We start from the raw sequence: 19,444 nt of genomic DNA on the forward strand, positions 1-19,444 counted from the left end.
GAAGCCCCTGAGCCCCACTTCCCTCCTCGCTGGGGTTTGTAGGCAGGTATGGCACCTTGCTTACAGCTGTTCAGCCAAGGAGTCCCTGGTGAATCCGGGGGAGAGAGGGGGGAGCAGGGAAAGCCAGTGCCTTTTGATCTCTCCCCCCAACTGACCAGCCTGATCTAACATTCCCCTCTATCTCCAAGGAGAGCTCCCGCCTGCCCACAGCTCAGTTCCCCAGTCCCTGCCCCCACAGGAGGGGTGCCCCAAACTCAATCCACACGCCTTTTGGGGGTGCGGAAGGAAACAAGGACGACACACACTTTCCCTGGGCAGCGGGGACACAATTCCAAGCTCCCAGTAGCTCAGACAGTGGGATGGACCCTGGCTGTTGGGAACAGCCAAAGAACCGCAGTGGGGAGAGGGGGCAGATGAACTCCTCTCTGTCCTGATGGCCACTCGATTAGGCCCCAGTCCACATATGAACTCAAACCCCAGCGTAGGATCAGGCACTGACCATCCAGGCTGACCTCATCCGTGGGTCCTTTGACTTGGAAAATGGGAGCCAACTACATTTGTCAGGGCCCTCTCTCTGCTGCTCCCCCCATCTCGAGCACCCTGGGTCACAGTCACATTCCCTTCCCAGACAGGGAGATGGAGGGGGTTGGGATGGGCGGGTGACTTCCTGCAGTGGCAGAGGAAGAGCTCAGAAGTGTTGCTTCATTCCTCTATTCGGGGCCAATGTCCTTGGGGCCCCAAGGAAACAGCAATGAATTCCCACTCCCGGAACTGCCTTTATCGGAAGGACGGCACTGAACTTTGGCCCAAGCTCCCAGCTAGAAAAAACCTGTTGGAATGAAATGGAAGATGTTATAGGCAAACATGAGAGGACGTGAGGGGCAATGGCCAGGGCTAGCAACAGGGCCAAACTAGCACCAGAAACAGTAAATACATGACAGCCTCTGTGCATGGCCCTGTGAGCTACACTGCAATTCTGCACTGCTTTCCACCCCTCCACACACTGCACCTTTACACTGCATTATACCTGTGAGCTGCACCTCCAACCTACCCTGCAACTCTCCATGTATTGCACCTTTGTACTATACTGCAATTAGTCACTGCTTTCTACCTTGCCATGCATTGCATCCCAGCACTGCACCTGTCCAGACATTGCACCTGAAAGCTACACTGCAACTCTTCAGCGAACTCTGCACTGCATTACACCTCTACATTGCCCTAGCTCGAGGCACTGCACTACATCTCTGAATGGACTGCGCCTCCAAACTACACTGCAACTTTCCATGCATTCCACTTCCGAGTCATGCTGCCTCTCCTTGCATCACAGCCTCACTTTGACCCAACAATAGTGCATGAGCACCCTGCATTGTGCACATGCCTCGGCTTTGCCACCTCAGTGCCATATGTGCTGCTCTGCACCATGCGCTGTGGAACTCCCTGCTGCAGGAGGCCATTGAGACAAAAACAGTTGCTGGATTTGACAAAGGGCTGAGTGACATTATGACTGTTGTAATAACTTTGGTTGCTCCGCAAGCTGCGAGTGATCAAACCTCATGTTTCAGGGTGTCTGATGAATCCCAGGAAGTGCCCCTTCCAAGTACACCTCCAGGCACCAGCAGGGGAAGGTCTGCCAGAAAGGCCCGTGTTTCCCCTGTACACTGGCGCATGCCCAGATCCAAGATTAAATCTGCTCCCAGATCACCGTGCACCCTGCAGTTGGCACTGGAGAAAGGCACAGAGGGCACCAGGAGGTGTCAGGCAGTGGAGGGGGAAACAACATAGTGGGAATCAGGGGAGGGACAGTGCAGTGGACACTTGTGGGTGTAGGCATTAGGGGGCAGAGAGCGTCTGTAGGGGCAGGAACACATGGGCATCAGGGTTGGTGGTGGAACAATGAGGAGGGCATCGGGGGGCAGGCCACAGTCTAGCAGGAATGGAGGATGAGACATGTGCAGCACCCAGTGGGGATGGCACAGGGGGAAGGGGAGGTAAGGTGGCATTGGAGAGTGGGAGGGTCTGGTGTGGTGGGCAGCATATGCAGGGCATAGTGGACAGTCACTGGGCGGACAAGGCTTGGAGTGTCCCGCATTGCATTGCGTGGGGCTGCCCTCCAGGCAGTATGTGCAGGCAGGTGGGTGGGATCAGTCCTGAGGCCACGTGACATGAGCACAGCTGAGTTCGCCCCACACTCAGGCACCTGTCCAGGTCCTGCCTCCCCTTAGTGCATTTGGAGGAGCTGGGAGTTTGGGTCTGCAGAAAGAGGCCAAACTTTTGGGATCAGGGCCTGCTGTCACCAGATCCTGCACTGGGGCAGGCAGACACCGTTAGAGTGAGTTAGCATGGGACTCACCTGTGGGACTCACTGCTGCAGCCTAGTATCCTAACGAACTGGCTGCTGCGTGCGAGCCCTGCCCTCTACTGGCTGCAATGAGAATTGCTCCCCATGTTGGCAGGCGTTCGGCTGCTCAGCATTAATTCTTATTCAAGGTGAACTCCAGTGAGGGTTTTCGAGCTCTGCTGACACTATGACATTTCCAGAGGGAGGACCAGGGAGCTCATGGGCTTGGGACATTATCTAGGCAAATGGCTAAATAAAGCTCGTTTGATTTTTCTAAGGCAGAAATATAGGGGCCAGCCCCGGCATTCAGTTAGACCAGAGTGAATCCGGAGTGACTCCACTGATCACTCCTCTGACTCCACGAGAGTGCTGCAGATTTCCCCTAGTGTCACTGCAAATGGATCTGGCCCAGTTTGGCTCTGGGCAGGGGGCAGTGGAGGAGCGAGGGTAGCTCAGGCACCGACAGGGGTATAGTCACTTGAGAAAAACAAAGCTGAATTCCCCCTCCCGGAGAGCAGAGCTGAGCTCACATCCCCGAGCCAAGCTCCATCTGGGACCAGCTGGAAGAAGTGACCCCAACTGAGACATGCACAGAGACACAACGGATTTCCTGAGCCACCCACATCTGCAGGGAGCACTTGGGGGGAGGGGCTCGGCTTGGCCCCTCAGCGCAAGGGTCCCACCCCTTCCTGCACCCAGTGCATCCCAATTCCCAGATGTCACTCAGCAGTGCTTGCAGGCCAGGTCCCCACTAGGGAAAGGGTCTCCCAGGGTTTGGGGACTCAGTCACATGTCAGAAACAGCCCCCAGGCAAGAGAGCTCCTGCCTCCCCTTTAGCTCTGAGCTCCATGGCTAATGTGATGGACAGGCCCAGCTGGCTAACAAGGCTTTGTTCTTCTCCAGCTCCTTCCCTCCCAAGGTGCTTCACCCACACCAGTGCGTTTAACTTCACAGTATCCCTGCAAGACAGAGACAATGCCCCCATGATGCAGAAATGGGGAAACCCAGGCACTGGCTCTGACATGCCCCAGGTAACACAGTGAGTCAACAGCAGTGCTGGGAACTGAAGCCAAGAGGCCTGTCTCCTTGTTCTAACCACCAGACAACACTACCCTCACAGAGACAGAAACCAGGAGCCCTGACTCTCCATCCCCTGCTCTTGCTAGTAGACCACATTTCCCACCCAGAGTCAGAAGGAGAACCCAGGAGTCCTGATTCCCAGAGCTTTGCTCTGGCCATTAAACCTCCCGACAGCCCACGCTGCAATAACATAAACAAAAATAAAAACTACTCCCCAGTTTTTAATAAGCAATTGCAGTGCCCATGCAAAAGGCACCAGCTTCACAGCCCAGAGACTGAAAACCCCTGTTCAACCCCTGAGTGGGCACAGCATGGGCAGCAACTGGGCAAGCTCCCCACATGCCTGTCCCCACTCCCCGCCCCGATGGCACCCCCTGTATGGCTGAGTATCCATGCCCCAATCAGCCCTTGGCTTCTCTCCTTGTCAACAAGGGGGTGAGTTCCCAGGCACGCTGGTATTGTGGGTTGTGGTGCAAGGCTTGTGATATTGGCTGCAAGCCCCAGCTCCCAGACTCCTGGCATGGGGAGGATCCCAGCTTTCATTGTCTGAAATAAAGGGAATGTTCTAGCCCCGCTGGTTATGCAGAAAACATGATCCCTAAAGACTCACAAACCAGCAGGCACCAAGGCAGAACCCAGACCTAAAGTCTCATGATTTTTAACCCACTCTCACAATTTTGGGAGCTGGACCCAGACTGGTGATTGTTGAACATCTGTGGCTGGCAAACCTGCCCTCGCCTATTGAGGCTGGACTGAGTCCTTGCCCAGATCCATCACACATTATTAACTCAACTCAGCCCCAAGCCCCATTTCTGATCCCCACAGCTGGCTAATCCCCTTCGCCCGCTTCCCAAGAGCAGCCCATGGCATCTGGCCAGGCACACGGAGACAGCCTTTCTCCTGTGACTTCGACACTGAGAGGTGCCCCCGGCTGCGGGATGGCCTGACAGCCGCCTGAGTGCTGTGTAACCTGTGGTGTAACCCCCCCTGTGTGTCGAGCTGATGTCAAAGATCCCAGCTGTGATTCTCTCCGAAGCCCAGCACTGATCATGCCGCTGTTACCAGCAGGTCATCCCCTGCAACCCATCTCTAGGCAGCACGGTGCCTCCTTAGTGGGAAAGAACCGCTCACATTACAAGCCCAAATCCACCACCATGCTCATCAACAAGGGCAACAAGGCACAGGCCCTGCCACCCCTCCCTCCTCGCCAGCCCCCACTCCCATCTTGCTGCACCCAGAGCTCCGAGCCCTGGACGGACATGCCGACCAGGGCTGGGCTCAGAGCCCTGCACAGAGACACAGGGCTGGGAAATAACTTGGTTGCTGCTGCCAAGGAAGGATCCCTCTCGAGGCTCAGATGGGTACAAGGTAACACAGAGGCTCCGGGGCAGGGGCTTGGGGGTACAGAGCGCTAATTGCTCCTCTGTGGGTCTTAGTTCAAATCCTGATCTGATCACAGGTGGAGGAGAGTTTGGGGTCTCAGTCTCCTCTCCAGATGCATCCCACAAAAGCAGCGCACAGTTCAGCTTCATGGCAAGACTGCTCAAGAGAAGCCAGGGCTGCATGTTAGGGTTGGAGTGCATGAGCAGAGAGCTCTGTAGCAGGACGGGGGAGCCCAGGAGTGGAAAGGGGGGTGCACGGGTTGGGGTCGAAGGGCATCAGCAGAGTGGGGTGTGGCTTTGGGCAGCCCATGAGAGGAACAGCAGGGGGTGCTGCAGTGCAGGCGGAAGTGCAGTGGCAGAACTACAGGGGGCAGGAGTGGAAGGGAGGGGGCTGTGGGTCAGGACTAAGTGGCAGGAGCAAGCCATCTCCCCAGAGTCCATAGAGATGGGATGGCAACCGTTAGAACAAGCCAGCCACATATGCCCTGGATTTGCCTGCTAGGCCCCATGCACAGCCTGAATACACCTGGGTCCCCTTCGCAGTACAAGGCAATGCACACTATGGCTAGTGGAAAGAGCACGGGACTGGAACTCAGGACACCTGGCTTTTACTCCTAGCTCTGCCACAGACCCACTGGGTATCAGTCAGCAAGACCCTTCCCCGCTCTTTGCCTCAGTTTCCCCATCCTCTGTAGGGCACTTTGAGACCTACTGAGGGTCAGAGCTAGGTATAAAAGCCAGGTGTCCTGATAGCTGAACTGGGCTCCTTCTGCTCCACGTGCCATCCCCAGGTGGGTGGGGATGGAGGGATCAGCGCGGAGAAGTCAGTTGGCAAGGGCCCTGGGGCCAGAACTTTGCTGCCTCAGTTCCCGGCCTGGCGAGAGGACGGCCCTGCTGTGGTTAGTAAACTACGTGGCTGAGACAGGGAATGCAACTGATGGCAGCAGGATCAATAATACTGCTACCTTCCACTGTTCCACCAGGGGCCGCTGCGGCCCTGCAGACATTAACTACTCTATCCTTCCAGTGGGCAGCTCAGGATCAGCATCATCCCACTTTGCAGATGGGGAAACCCAGGCACAGAAGGATTAAAGCCAACACATCTGAACGTGGCCACAGATTGTGACTAGTGCCATTTTTGGGTGCCCAACACGAAGACACCTTGAGGCTGATTTTGAGAGGTGCTGAGCACCTGCAGCTCCCCCTGATTTGACAGGAGCTGCAGGTGCTCAGCACCTCTGAAAATCAGAGTCAAGCTCTTTCGTATTCGCCACCCCCACTGATTGGCAGCTTCTGGCCTCAGAGCTGCACCCAAGGTCACACATAAGAACGGCCATACTGGGTCCCTCCAGCCCAGTGTCCTGTCTTCCAACAGTGGCCAATGCCAGGTGCCCCAGACGGAGTGAACAGAACAGGGAATCATCAAGTGATCCATCTTGTCGCCCATTGCCAGCCTCTGGCAAACAGAGGCTAGGGACACCATCCCTGCCGATAGCCACTGATGGATCTATCCTCCATGAACTTATCTAGTTCTTTTTTGAACCCTCTTATAGTCTTGGCCTTCACAACATCCTGTGGCAAAGAGTTCCACAGGTTGACTGTGTGTTGTGTGAAGAAATACTTCCTTTTATTTGTTTTAAATCTGCTGCCTATTCAGTGGCACATCAGTTCAGTGGCAGAGCTAGCCTAGAACGCAGGAGTCCTGGCTCCAAGTCCCCATCTCTAACCATTCCCCCGCAGATCCCTGCCTTATCTAAAGGGTTAATATTAATCAGTACCATCGTGGGGTCCCCAGCCCCCAGATGTCAGCAGCTGCGGCATCCCTAAAAAATAATAATCCTGCAGCACATGACAGGAGGTTTCGGGCTGAAAAGCTACTCTGCAATCTCGCTTTGCCTGCCCTGAGCCCTGGTGTCCCAGGAACTGCCGCAGCAGCAGTCTCACTGAAGGAGCTACCAGAGGCCATGCAGAGAACTCACATCCCGCCCCCTGCCCTGTGGAAGTTGTTGCTTCACTGAGACTGGATCTGGGTTCAGATCCTGCAGCAGTGGGGGGATCAAAGCCAGCTCTGCTCTCTGGGGAGCTATTTCCAAGCAGGGGAAAGGGGCATTCTTGCATCTGGACAAGGCTGCAAAAAGCTGTACAGCACAGGTGTGATATGAGCCCAGTCAGATAAGGAGAGGCTGGTCGTTCCCAGGGGCCCCTACCCCACCCTCCTCCCGTCTGTAGAAACTGATCCACACACTCTCCTTTCAAACCAAGGAATGCCAGCTTCGGGCAGCCCCCAGCCTGGCCCCCCAGACGCCTGCCCCATTCCAGGGCCACTTGCCTGTCCCTCCTCCCCAGGCAGGGCCCTGGTAAGCTGGCAGGGCTCTGGCACGCATGCCCTAGAGTGGGGAGGCCAGCGGGGGGAAGGGTCTCTGACTGTACAGCAGAGCGTCAGGCTTCCCAGAACTCCAGGATCAGGGGAGAGAGAGAGGCGGGGAGAGCGGGAGAGATGGAAACTGATGGGGGCAGGGGAGTGAGAGGGAAGAAAGATGATACTCTGCTGAGGCTCCTTCTTTCTGTCTATCTGTCTGTCCCCACATGTGTTCCCCCCCATCTCTCTGTCATCCCACAGTCCTCTCTGGTATTTGAGTTCTGCCTAAAGCTTAGGGGTAAGGGATTGCAGCTGGGTCCAACTAGCCTCTCTGAGGGGGTGCTATGGAGTCCCTGGAGTCCCCAGTGGAAAAGAGGGAGGCGAATCCCCCCCTGGAGCTAATGGTGGTGCTCCTCACTCCTGATCCTGTCTGCCCCAAGGGTGGGAGGGGGGTTCAGGCCTCCTAGGGTTGCCAACTTTATAACCACAGAAAACCGAACATTCAGGGCAGGGAGTTGGGGTGCGGGCTCCAGCCAGGTGGCGCTTACCTGAGGCGGCTCACGGAAGTGGCTGGCATGTCCGTCTCCTAGGCAGAGGGGCCAGGGGGCTTTGTGTGCTGCCCCCGCAGCTCCCATTGGCTGTGGTTCCAGGACAATGGGAGCTGTGGAGTCAGCGCTCCGGGTGATGGCAGCGCATGGAGCCCCATGGCCACCCCTACACTGCAGAGTCATTCTGGCTGCTTCCTGGGAGCTGCACAGAGCCGGGCAGGGAGCCTGCCAGCCCCGCTGTGCTGCCGACCAGACTTTTAATGGCCCAGTCAGCAGTGCTGACCCAAGCCGCCAGGGTCCCTTTTTGACTGGGCGTTCGGGTCAAAAAATGGACACCTGGGAACCGTAGGCCTCACTCCCCCTTCACCCTGCACTGATGTGGCAACAGCCTTGGCAGGGGCATTAAGGTCAGAGCCGGGTCTCAGGCAATACGTATGTCCCTCACCCCCATCCCTGGCCCATGGAGGGGAGGGATGGGGCCTGAGCAGGAAGGGAAGCTGCAGGCTGAGCCAATTAGGTTCTAACTGCCCCCTTCCGCCTGCCTGTCGGAGGCGCTGGTGAGGTTTTCAGCAAGGCGCTTCCACCCCTCACTAGCACACTAGCCCTGGCCTGCTGTCCCCCAGCTGTGGGGCTTGTGTGGGCATTGGCCCACTCCTTTGAAAGGCCATTGGGGCTGGGACAAAGGGTTCTGAGCCCTAAGAGGTGCCCTGATCCCCTCCCCAAATGCCTGCTGCTTCCAGACTCCCCTCCCTCCCAACTGCTGTACCTTTACAACTGAATTCCAGCATCCAAGGAGTTAAACGTCTCCCTCCTCCCCAGCTCCTGTAGCCAGGAGCAGGTGGAGTTGGATGGTGCCCCAGGACTCACCTTCCTGTTCACCACTAGCCACCTGGCTGGGGAGGGGGTGAGCAGGGAGCTGGAAGGAGGCGCTGACACCACCTCTCCCCTCCCCGCTCTGCGGTCCTCACGTCAGGGCATCTCCTCCCCTCCCCCAAGCTTCCCAGGGCTGGACACACATGCAGCTGCGCTGCCCCCCAGGGTGATCCACCCCCAGCCCCGGGAAGCAGTTTACAAGCCCAGTGTAAGTATTTGCAGGCAGTGAAGGGAAGGGGCAGCACTGGGTTGGGCTATTGTCTTCGGAGCCAGAGCTGGAAAAAGACAATAGAGGAGCAGAGCCAAGGTGTTTCCTGAGCCCTGGCCCTATGTGGTCCCAGCTGCCCAGGCCCTGTGCATGCCTCCGCAGGGTGGAGCAGGGTCCGAGCTATCGCCATGGCCTGCCACAGCCACATTGGCAACATGGACTCCGTTTACAGCTGAATGTTTATCCTCTCTCAAATCCATACGCATCAGCAGCTCGGCTTGAAAGTGGGGTTCCTGAGATACAGCCCCCCATTTGTCCCAAATGGCCTGTTTTAATTATTTTTTTCTACAGCCTGGGCTACCTCTTAATAGAGAGATCCTCTCTGGACACCTCTCCTCCCACTGGACACAGCACAGACCCCACCTCCCCCCATTGGGTACTGCACAGAACCCACCTCCCCTCCCACTGGACGCCGCACAGACCCCACCTCCCCTCCCACTGGGTACTGCACAGACCCCCACCTCCCCTCCCATTGGACACTGCACAGACCCCACCTCCCCTCCCACTGGACACCATGCAGACCCCCACGTCCCCTCCCATTGGACACTGCACCGGGGAGGGGGGGCGCATGCACAGGTTCGCAAACCAGGGCCCTATCCCCCAGATGCTGCCCCCGAGACCCTGCCCCTTCTCCCCAAGCTCCCACCCTCCCGCCACCCATTCCCCTAAGGCCCCTCTTCTGCACTTTGTGTCTTCCCCCCAAGACCCCGCCCCCGCTAACTCCGCTCCGTCCCTCCCCCTGTCACTCGCCCTCATGGCTGGTAAAAAGTAGGAGGGTCATGGCCCCCTGAATCCCCTGCTCCGGCGCCCCTACACTGCACTGACCCCACCTCCCCTTACACTGATCACTGCACAGACTCCACCTTCACTCTCACTGATGCGGCACAGACCCCCATCTCCTCTCCCATTGGTCACTGCACAGACCTCACCTCCCCTCTCATTGGTCATTGCCCAGATTCCACCTTTTCTCCCACTGGCCACTGGACAGCCCAAACCTGTGCGCCGATTGGTCATTGCCCAGCCCCTCCCAAACACACTGCCACTGGAGTACCCATGGCCACTCTGGCCCTGCCCGGCCACGGCCTGGGCCACGCTGTCCCTTGGCTCCCGGCTGGGCTCCAGAGCGGCTCCAGCCCTGGTTGGCAGGCCGGGATTTGACCAGCGGGGAGTCGGTGAACTCGGAGCGCAAGGCTGCACATGCCTCTTTGGAGCCAGGCCTGAAATCCAGGGTTAGAGTCCCGCTCGCCTGCAGTGCTACTGCCCAGCAGGGGCTCTGGCCTGCAGACACAAGCTGGGTCCGGTCAGATATGTGCAGGGGGGGTGGGGGTGGGGGCTCATGTCTCCTACCTTGGGAGGAGGGAGGATGGAGCGAGGAAGGAGGCTCCCTCCTGCTCCCTCTCTCCCCCCCCAAATTAAGACCAGCTGAATAAATAAATCCTGCCCTGACGCGTCTCTTCCGAGCCCCTGGCTAGAGCCTGAGCGACAGGAGTCGCTCTCTTCCCAGGCTGCTGCAGTCCCATGTCACATTTTGGCACCTGTTTGGCTGCTCATGGGCTGAGGCTGGCGGAGTGAATGGCAGACCCCGGGGGACAGCCCTTCCCACTGCCTTTGAAAGCAGCTGGGGAGGCAATGTGCTGACCCAGGGAAGAAGGAGTCAACAAACAGGAAGAATCGATGGCTCCCCTTTGTTAAGGCCTTCACAGGTGGCTGGGGGTGGGGTGAGGGGAGAATACCATCCGCAGAGCTAGTTCCCAGGCAGGCCAGGAGGGGACAGACAGCCCACGGCAGAGCGCCCTGAGACCGGAGATAGAGGGGGACTGGGCCCAACCCTCCTCTCCAAATCTCCCTATCACTCTAGCACTGCTTCCCTTTCTTTTCTCCATCACTCTCTTCCTCTAGCCATCTCTTTTTCCAATAGTTTTCCATCCCTTCCTTCCTTCCTTTCCCCCCTCGAATCCCAACAGCTATTGCCATGTCAAGTCATTTGAGCATTGCCAAGCTCAATACATCAAATATCTGCATGCAGGATAGAGTTTCACAGTAATGGGACTTCATACCAGGTGTCCCGTTTTTTATTGCAGTTCATTTCTGACTCACTGGCAGGCTGCCATGGATTATGACGCCGTCTCTTTCCTCCCTTACAGAGTTGTGCACAATTTGCTTCTTTGCTGTGTAGCCTTTGGCTAAGGCTTGTGGACGAAGCATGAGGGGATGGCCCCAGAGAGCGCTGCCCCCTTGCTTCTTTGTACGCTGTACAGTGCTGTACAAAGTATGTCCGTTTCATCCTCTCTGTTGATCACTGGAGTTGATCAGCAATTTTTCAAACAAAATATGTTCCAAAGGGGAAAAAATGGTTGGAAAATGTCTGCTGTACCCCTCCCTACTCCTCATTTTCTAGCCAATGCTATTCATTGCCCAGCCAGTCCTCTTCGGTTTCCACTGGACCTTCTGACTCCCACTTCCAGTCTGGGATAGCTGATTTGAGATTTGGCAAGCAGCCACTTGCACTTGGTGCATGGCACTGCAGTGAGCTATCAGCTAGTGAGATGGTCCTAAGAAGGGACTGCTCGCCAGCTGGCTTGTACTAGTTTATTTGCTTTGCTCAGCCAGGAGTGGGTTGTCCTTTCAGAGTTTCATGTGGGGCAGATACTTAGTCTGTAAGCTTTTAGGAGCCAGGACCATCTTTTTGCTCTGTGTTTGTACAGAGCCTAGCACACTGGGGTCCTGGATGATGACTAGCGCTCCTAGGTGCTGCCGCCAACGAGCAATAAAGAATTTTCAAAAGACCCAAGAGCCACATTTTCAAGTGTTCAACACCCAGAATTGGGGCTGAGTTTCCAGCAGAACTCGGCACTTGCCATGCCGAGCTCACCTGAACATCCAGCCCCTTGTGTCCAGAGAACCTGCTTCATTTTGAGTTTCCTCTGTGGGCTCGATCTGGAGCCTGATGTTGCTCAGACCTGGGGCTGACGTGCTGCAGAGTCCCATCTGGTTCATGTCTTATGTCCCTCAAACCTCATGCTTCAGACCTTTTGCTGGTCACCTGAAGGGGTCACGCTACCCTCTTTCTGCTGGTGGAGCGCGTCTTCATCAGAAGCGCTTGCATCCTTGCCAGCATGTTAAATAAGTATGGGCTGGATGAATGGACTATAAGGTGGATAGAAAGCTGGCTAGATCACTGGGCTCAAAGGGTAGCAATCAATGGCTCCATGTCTAGTTGGCAGCCAGTATCAAGCGGAGTGCCCCAAGGGTCGGTCCTGGGGCCGGTTTTGTTCAATATCTTCATTAATGATCTGGAGGATGGTATGGATTGCACCCTCAGCAAGTTTGCGGATGACACTAAACTGGGAGGAGTGGTAGATACGCTGGAGGGTAGGGATAGGATACAGAGGGACCTAGACAAATTAGAGGATTGGGCCAAAAGAAATCTGATGAGGTTCAACAAGGAAAAGTGCAGAGTCCTGCACTTAGGACAGAAGACTCCCATGCCCCGCTACAGACTAGGGACCGAATGGTTCGGCAGCAGTTCTGCAGAAAAGGACCTAGGGGTTACAGTGGATGAGAAGCTGGATATGAGTCAACAGTGTGCCCTTGTTGCCAAGAAGGCTAACGGCATTTTGGGCTGTATAAGTAGGGGCATTGCCAGCAGATCGAGGGACGTGATCGTTCCCCTCTATTCGACATTGGTGAGGCCTCATCTGGAGTACTGTGTCCAGTTTTGGGCCCCACGCTACAAGAAGGATGCTGAACAACTGGAAAGAGTCCAGCAGAGGGCAACAAAAATGGTTAGGGGACTGGAACACATGATTTATGAGGAGAGGCTGAGGGAACTGGGATTGTTTAGTCTGCGGAAGAGAAGAATGAGGGGGGATTTGATAGCTGCTTCCAACTACTTGAAAGGGTGTTCCAAAGAGGAGGGATCTAGACTGTTCTCAGTGGTAGCAGATGACAGAACAAGGAGTAATGGTCTTAAGTTGCAGTGGGGGAGGTTTAGGTTGGATATTAGGAAACACTTTTTCACTAGGAGAGTGGTGAAGCACTGGCATGGGTTACCTAGGAAGGTGGTGGAATCTCCTTCCTTAGATATTTTTAAGGTCAGGCTTGACAAAGCCCTGGCTGGGATGATTTAGTTGGGGATTGGTCCTGCTTTGAGCAGAGGGTTGGACTAGATGACCTCCTGAGGTCCCTTCCAACCCTGATATTCTATGATTCTAAGGGAACATTTCCCCTCCCAGTGTATTCCAAAGGTTTTCTTCTCTCCTTCCTCTGAAGCATCAGAGATACCCATGGCGGGAGATGGGACACTGGACAGGTGGGCCAGTGCTCTGATGTGAAGCAGAGAATTTTCTTTCTCAGGTGCTTGGCTGGTGAGTCTTCCTCATATGCTCAGGGTCACACTGATGGCCAGGTTTGGGGTTGGGAAGGAATTTTCCCCAGCTCAGATTGGCAGAGACCCTGGGCGGTTTTCACCTTCTTCTACAGCTTGTGGTTACTGGTCGCTTGCCAGGATCATCTGGGTGTATCTCACTTAATCCTTTCCCTGCCACTGCAGGGGCCTTGGGCACTGGTGCACCTCAGTTCCTCCTGTTCTCTGCCTGGGGCACATGACAGCTTAATCTTCTGAGGGCTGTGATACTTGGATCTAATTCTGGTTGTTGGGCTTGGTGTGGGTGGGGTTTAATGGCCTGTGATATGCAGGATGTCGTACTTGCTGGTCTAGTCTGCCCATAACCTCTATAGCCAGTCCCCTGAGCTAGGAGCTGGGTATCTTTACCAGCACTGCCTGAGGTGTCCCAGCAAGGGGAGGATGAACAGCATGGACCTAGGTGCCATGGAGTCGATAGACCCCTTTTCGCAAGCTCGACAGCCCGGAGCTGGGCACAGCCTCAGCAGCACAGCCCAACTGCTGGGAACGGTCAGGGCAAGAACCTACCGCTGGGACTCGTGTGACGGGCTTCCGCTGGCGCCAGTGAGAGACTTTAGATGCCATCAGTAGGAGCCGTGAAGAAAGGGGATTGAAGGCACTAGGAAGATGGAGCTTGGCCCAGCTCCAGACCCACAGTCAGGGGGGAGAAAAGCTCGGAAGGAGCCACCCCAGAGACAGTGCTGTGACCTGGAGCCTCAGGAGCTCTGCAGTCCCCAGGCAGCAGTGGCAGGATTCCAGCTGTGTGAACTGTCCCTACGCTGTGCTCCCGGGGGGCAGCGGGCTAGCACACCCAATGATGTGGGGGACCAGGTACTTGCAGAGGGGTCCCTGGCTCGCGGAGGTTACTAGGTGGCTGTGTCTTGCTGTCAGCCCGTGAGAACTGTTCTGATGTAGCAATGCCACCGCTCACTCCCCCTGAAGACAGACAGCTCAGTAGATTGCCAGACAGTTGGAGCATGCTCTTTTCAGCAGCGCTGCGGAGACGGGAGTTTCAATCGCCCAGCTTTTCTGCTGAGATCCCGCGTCCTAAGAACCAAGATAGCGGGGGAGAAGCGGAGGGGGGGAGTTAGTGGGAGGCCCAGTGGACTGTGGGGTTGCCAGCCTCCAGGATCAGCCTGGAGTCTCCAGGAATTAAAGATGAATCTTTAATTATAGGTGATGTCATGTTATGAAACCCCCAGGAATACGTCCAACCAAAACTGGCAACCCGACTGGGCAGCAGCTGAGCAGCCTCAGAATAGCTCCTACCGAGCAGGCCCCGCCAGCTCCAGCTCCAGCTCTCGGAAGCCGCCTGCCAAGGCCTGAAGGCAGAGGGACGAGCAGAGCACTCACAGGCTCCCAGTTCCCAGCCGCAGCTGGCCAGGAAGCAGCAAAACAAGCCGGGCTCGGCTTTCTCGGCAGCTTCCTTAACCTCAGCCCCTGAGTCAGCATTGCTGGGATCAGTGCAATAGGAATTGGGGAGCGAGCAGGCCCGGGGGTTGGCCGCAGGGTGCAGGCCCAGCTGGGGCTGTCTGAAGGGTCAGGGGAAGGACACACACAGGGAGAATCACCCTAACCCCAGGCTGGGTGCCCGGATCCCTCGCCTTCCTGATCCCCTGCCATGGACAGCAAGAATGCTGTCTCCCAGGAGCCATGTGTCACCTCCCTGGCCTAGTTCAGCTTTGGCCCCATTCAGGTCATCCACCCAGCCCCTCTGCTCCCCATATCACTGCCCCTCCATCCCTCTCTCGTCTCCCACCTCTCCCTCCTGGAGTCCATTTCAAAGCGGCCTGCTGGTCCCCAGAGACAGCGAGGGACCAGGGCCCGGTCAGCTTGCACCGAAACCTGAGTGCGGCTCCAGGAGATGCAGGAGAGAGAATGTGAGGCGGATTGGATGGGGGTTGTCCAAGGGGAGGCCAGATGGGGACTGGGGCTACCGAAGGGGCTGGATGGAGAAATGGGGGTGTGGATGGGAGATGCCAATGGGGGCTAACTGGGGGCTGAGGGGAGCTGTGTGTATTATGGGGCGGTCCCCCAGTTAGAGCACCTCCAGGACATTGAGCCTGCCTCTTCCATCCACAGGTGTCCCCTCCCCTCCCCCTGACCCCCAGCGGTTCAACAGCAGGACGGGTGGAGGCACCCCAAGGCTGATAGCTTGGCAGAGTGGAGAGGAGCTGGCAGGGAGCCAGGCCTGGTCCTTCCTCGACTGCAGCTGGGGAAAAAAATCACAGCAGCAGCCCTTCAGCCTCCCCTCTCCCTCTCCTTCTGCCCCTGCCCTGTGGATGGGGGAGACTGGCTCACCGGCCCCCTGCCCCGGCCCTTCCACAGTGGTTGTGAGTCCTGCCTGTCTCAGCATCGTGGGGTCATGGTTAAGTTTGTCTGTCCTTTCTTGGCGCTGGACGGGCAATTCCTTGGCACAGTTCAAATCGCCCTGCACCATCTGCACCAGAAATGAGGGCCCCCCTCCCCCCGCCTTTAGGAGAGCCTGGCAGCCCACACTAAGCTGACAGCCTCTGAGTCACCCTCCTTCCCCGTGAGCCTCAGCTGGAGCTGAGACCCAAACGAGCTCCCTGATGCCCAGGGATCTTGGGTAGGAGCAGGGAGGTGACTTTCCCTCTGTGTTTGGCACTGGTGCTACCACGGCTGGAACACTGTGTCCAGTGCTGGTGGCCCCAATTAACGAGGCGTGGAGAGAAATTGGAGAAGAGCCACAAGAGTGAATAAAGGATTAGAAACTTGCCTTCCAGTGAGAGCCTCGGAGCTCAGTCAATTTGGGTTAACAAAGAGGCTAAGGGGTGACTTGAGGACAGCCGATAAGTACCTAGCTGGGGAACAAAACATTGATCTTCACTCTAGCACAGGGTTTCTCACACTGGGGGTCGGACCTCTCAGGGGGGCGCAAGGTTATTATATGGGGGGTCGTGAGCTGTCAGCCTCCAACCCAAACCCCGCTTTGCCTCCAGCATTTATAATGGTGTTAAATATATTTAAAAAAGTGATTTTAATTTATAAAGGGGGGTCGCACTCAGAGGTTTGCTGTGTGAAAGGGGTCACCACTACAAACGTTTGAGAACCACTGCTCTAGCAGACAAAGGTCTAACATGCCCAAGGGCTGGAAGCTGAAGCTAAGCAAATTCAGATAGGAAATAAAATGCCCATTTCTAACAATGAGGGCAATTAATCCTTGGAACAATTTCCCAAGGGCAGGGGTGAATTCCCTCTCGCAGGCCAGTTTTAAATCCAGACGAGCTGGTTTTCCAAGCTCTGCTCTAGTTCAACCAGGAATTCATTCAGGGACGGCCTCTGGCCTGCTAGACGGGAGGTCAGACTAGGCGATCACAGTGATCCATTCTGGCCTTCTAGGAATCCCTTCCTGCCCTGGCTGCTGTGGCTACAAAACAGCAAGCGATCTGGGTCCCATGCTGGGCTCTCCAGGTGCTGATTGTTGTACCTGCCAGGCTGATCCCTGGGTAAATGGCACTGGCTAGTGCTGCTACCTTTGGCCAGGGCAGCCTGGTGGCCTGCTGTGCTTGTATCGTAAACTCAGATTCGTCCTGCCAGCGCCTCGCTGGGAACTGTGTTCCCAAAGACCATTCAAACACCCTCTTCCATCTACACGATTAGCAGAGGCCAGAGCTTCTGGGCCATCCCCTGTAGCACCTCCTGCTGGGAGATGCTGGTATGGGAATAAGTAACAGCTTCCCGGCAGGCAGGGCTCGGCAGTGCTCAGCGATGCTGCGACGGGTAGAGCCCTGAAAATCCATGGGTATCCACTTTATATCTGTGGACCATTTCTGCGGATAGCAGTGTGGATGCAGATACAAATTTTGTATCCGTGCAGGGCTCTGACGATAAGAGCCGGCGGGCAGCTGTGAGGAACCGCGGCACCAATCCTCCACCTGCCCTGGGCGGGAGGCCTGGGGGGCAGGGATACTGGGTGGGGGGCTGCTTGGGCCCCACACCCAGGGCAGGTGGAGGGTCCACCTTGGCTCCCCACAGCTGCCCGCCCGGCTTTCCCCGACCTGGCTTCGGCCAGGGGGGTGGCTCAGAGCCGCAGCCCAGCCACGGTAAGAGCCGGGCGGGCAGCTGTGGGGAGCCATGGCAGACCTTCCACCTGCTGTGGGTGGGGGGCCTGAGCAGCCCCCAGGCAGCTCCACAGGTGTCCCCCCTTCCCCCAGCCAGGCCAGCGTGGAGCCCAGCTGGGGAGCAGTGGGGAGCAGTGGCAGACCTTCTACCTGCCCACAGTATGGGGGAGGGGGCCTGAGAGCAGCCCCCAGCAGTGTCCCCGCCCCCCAGGCTCCCCGCCCGGCTGAGGGCAGGTGGAGGGTCCGCTCCCCACAGCTGTCTGTGGCTCTCCCCGACCGGCTCCGTCGGGGGGGGATGCTTTGGAGCCTCAGCCTAGCCCCCAGTGTAGAGCCCTGCAAATCTGAGGATATCTTTGCGGATCGTGGATCAGATGCGGATGCTCATTTGTGTATCCGTGCAGGGCTCTGGCGACGGGCACCAGTTCACGCGGCTGTCACGGATGAGCAATCCAGGAGGAATGAGATACGCTGTGCAGCCATGCGTTGCCCTACCATTACAACACCCCCGCCCCATAGCGCCACTGGTTACAAGCAGCCCTACAGCAACTAATTAGAAGAGGCAGCCCAGGGCTAATGAGCTACAACAAACCAGCAAATTGAAATCGCTGACATCAGGGGATTTCAGGGAAGAATCTGCCCCCAGCCCGGCTCCCCACTCACCCCAGTATCATTTCGGGAATGATCAAAGATGAGAACCCCCCATACCTGCCCCACACTGAGGGGGGCTGCCCCATACATCTACCCCCAGAGATCCTTCTGCCCCACACTGGCTGGGGTCTGATTCCGTACCTGCCCCCTCAGAATCTCTGGGAGGTGCCCTGGATCGCTTGACCTCTAGGTTGGCAGCATGAGGTGCCATGGGGCACTCTAGAGAATGCCCAGTGACTGATATCCGCCATCCAGCGTATGACACTGATGCACGGGGCTGATGCTGATGTCCGCAGCATTCACACTGTACCTCCTCCAACTACTCACGCCCCCTCCGACCCTCATTACAATGAATGACCCAGATTGAAGATCTGTCTCCATAGCACTTCCCCATGGCAGTAGTTAGCAGCCACTCCCCCATCAGCTGGTGCAGACGGGCTTAGCTGCTAGTGGAGATGGGGCCCATCACACCCTAGGTGACATAGTGCCCAATGGTTGGGTCCCATCTATGCCAGTAACAGTGATCCAGCCAATGGAGGATCCATTGCTGACAACCAAAGACAATGCTAGGGCAGCTGGTGTCCTGAGCTCCCTCTGTCCTGCCATGAGATGACTGTCCCTCTATGCTATCTACCTGGCCCAGAGTATCCTCTGCCCCACACAAACTACCCTGTATATCTATCCCCAGAGCTCCCTCTGCCCCACAAAGAGAGGGAGCTGTCCCCCCAGAGATCCCTCTGCCCCACGGTGGAAGGGATCTGAATCCAGGCCCCTTCAATCCTGTGCTAGCAGGGGACTGTTCTGATCCATGCCAGCTCTTTGGGGCTGCAGTGCCCCAGTGCTCCCTGCAGCTCACACAGCTCAGAACATCCCCCAGGAGTCCTGTTCAGCTGGCTTTTCCTACCTTCTTTGCAGTTGACCCCTGTGTGGCCTGGGCAGCACTTCCACTCCAGAGCTGTGACCGTCTTGTAGGCCACCTTGTACGCTGGTCTCACGATGGCTCTGTAGCTGCGAAACAGAAAGGGCCCCGGCATCAGGAGCTTGGTCTGTTCTCAGGGGCCAGGCTCAGCGCCGGCATCCCTAACATTTGTCACCACCAGCGGCCTGTCGCTACAGATCATCCCAGGTGGGTATCCCATCTCCACCTCCAGCAGGCACCCAGGCCTGATGCTTCACAGGGGGGAGTTTGCTCCTTGCTGTCCCCCTTTCAGCATTGCATGGGACGGGAGTAGATTCCTGCCTGGCCCCTGCTGGGATCAGCTGATGTGCTGCAGCCTCTCATGATGTAGGAGCAACATGGGGCAGAAATGAGTGGGGAAGCCACGTTACCCTCATGCGATGAGGCCGCTCCAGGAGGGGGCTGGTGTGGAAGGATTCAGGATCGATGGAGCACTCCCTTGAGAAGGGGTGGAGCATCCAGCTGTAGGCTGGATCCCAGCAGAGTGGGTGGAGGGGAGC

General features: G+C 56.8%; 1 protein-coding gene across 2 annotated transcripts in view; it reads right to left on the reverse strand.

The window, feature by feature from the left end:
* Positions 1 to 19,444, reverse strand: part of EMID1 (EMI domain containing 1) — a 77,940-nt gene that overhangs the window by 37,444 nt on the left and 21,052 nt on the right. For both annotated transcript variants that reach the window (XM_074973126.1, XM_074973124.1), the window contains exon 4: positions 18,891 to 18,994. In XM_074973126.1, the coding sequence (XP_074829227.1) occupies positions 18,891 to 18,994 (104 nt within the window). The remainder of the gene's footprint in view (positions 1 to 18,890; positions 18,995 to 19,444) is intronic.

This window comes from Natator depressus, chromosome 15, assembly GCF_965152275.1.
Source record: "Natator depressus isolate rNatDep1 chromosome 15, rNatDep2.hap1, whole genome shotgun sequence".
Taxonomy (NCBI): domain Eukaryota; kingdom Metazoa; phylum Chordata; order Testudines; family Cheloniidae; genus Natator; species Natator depressus.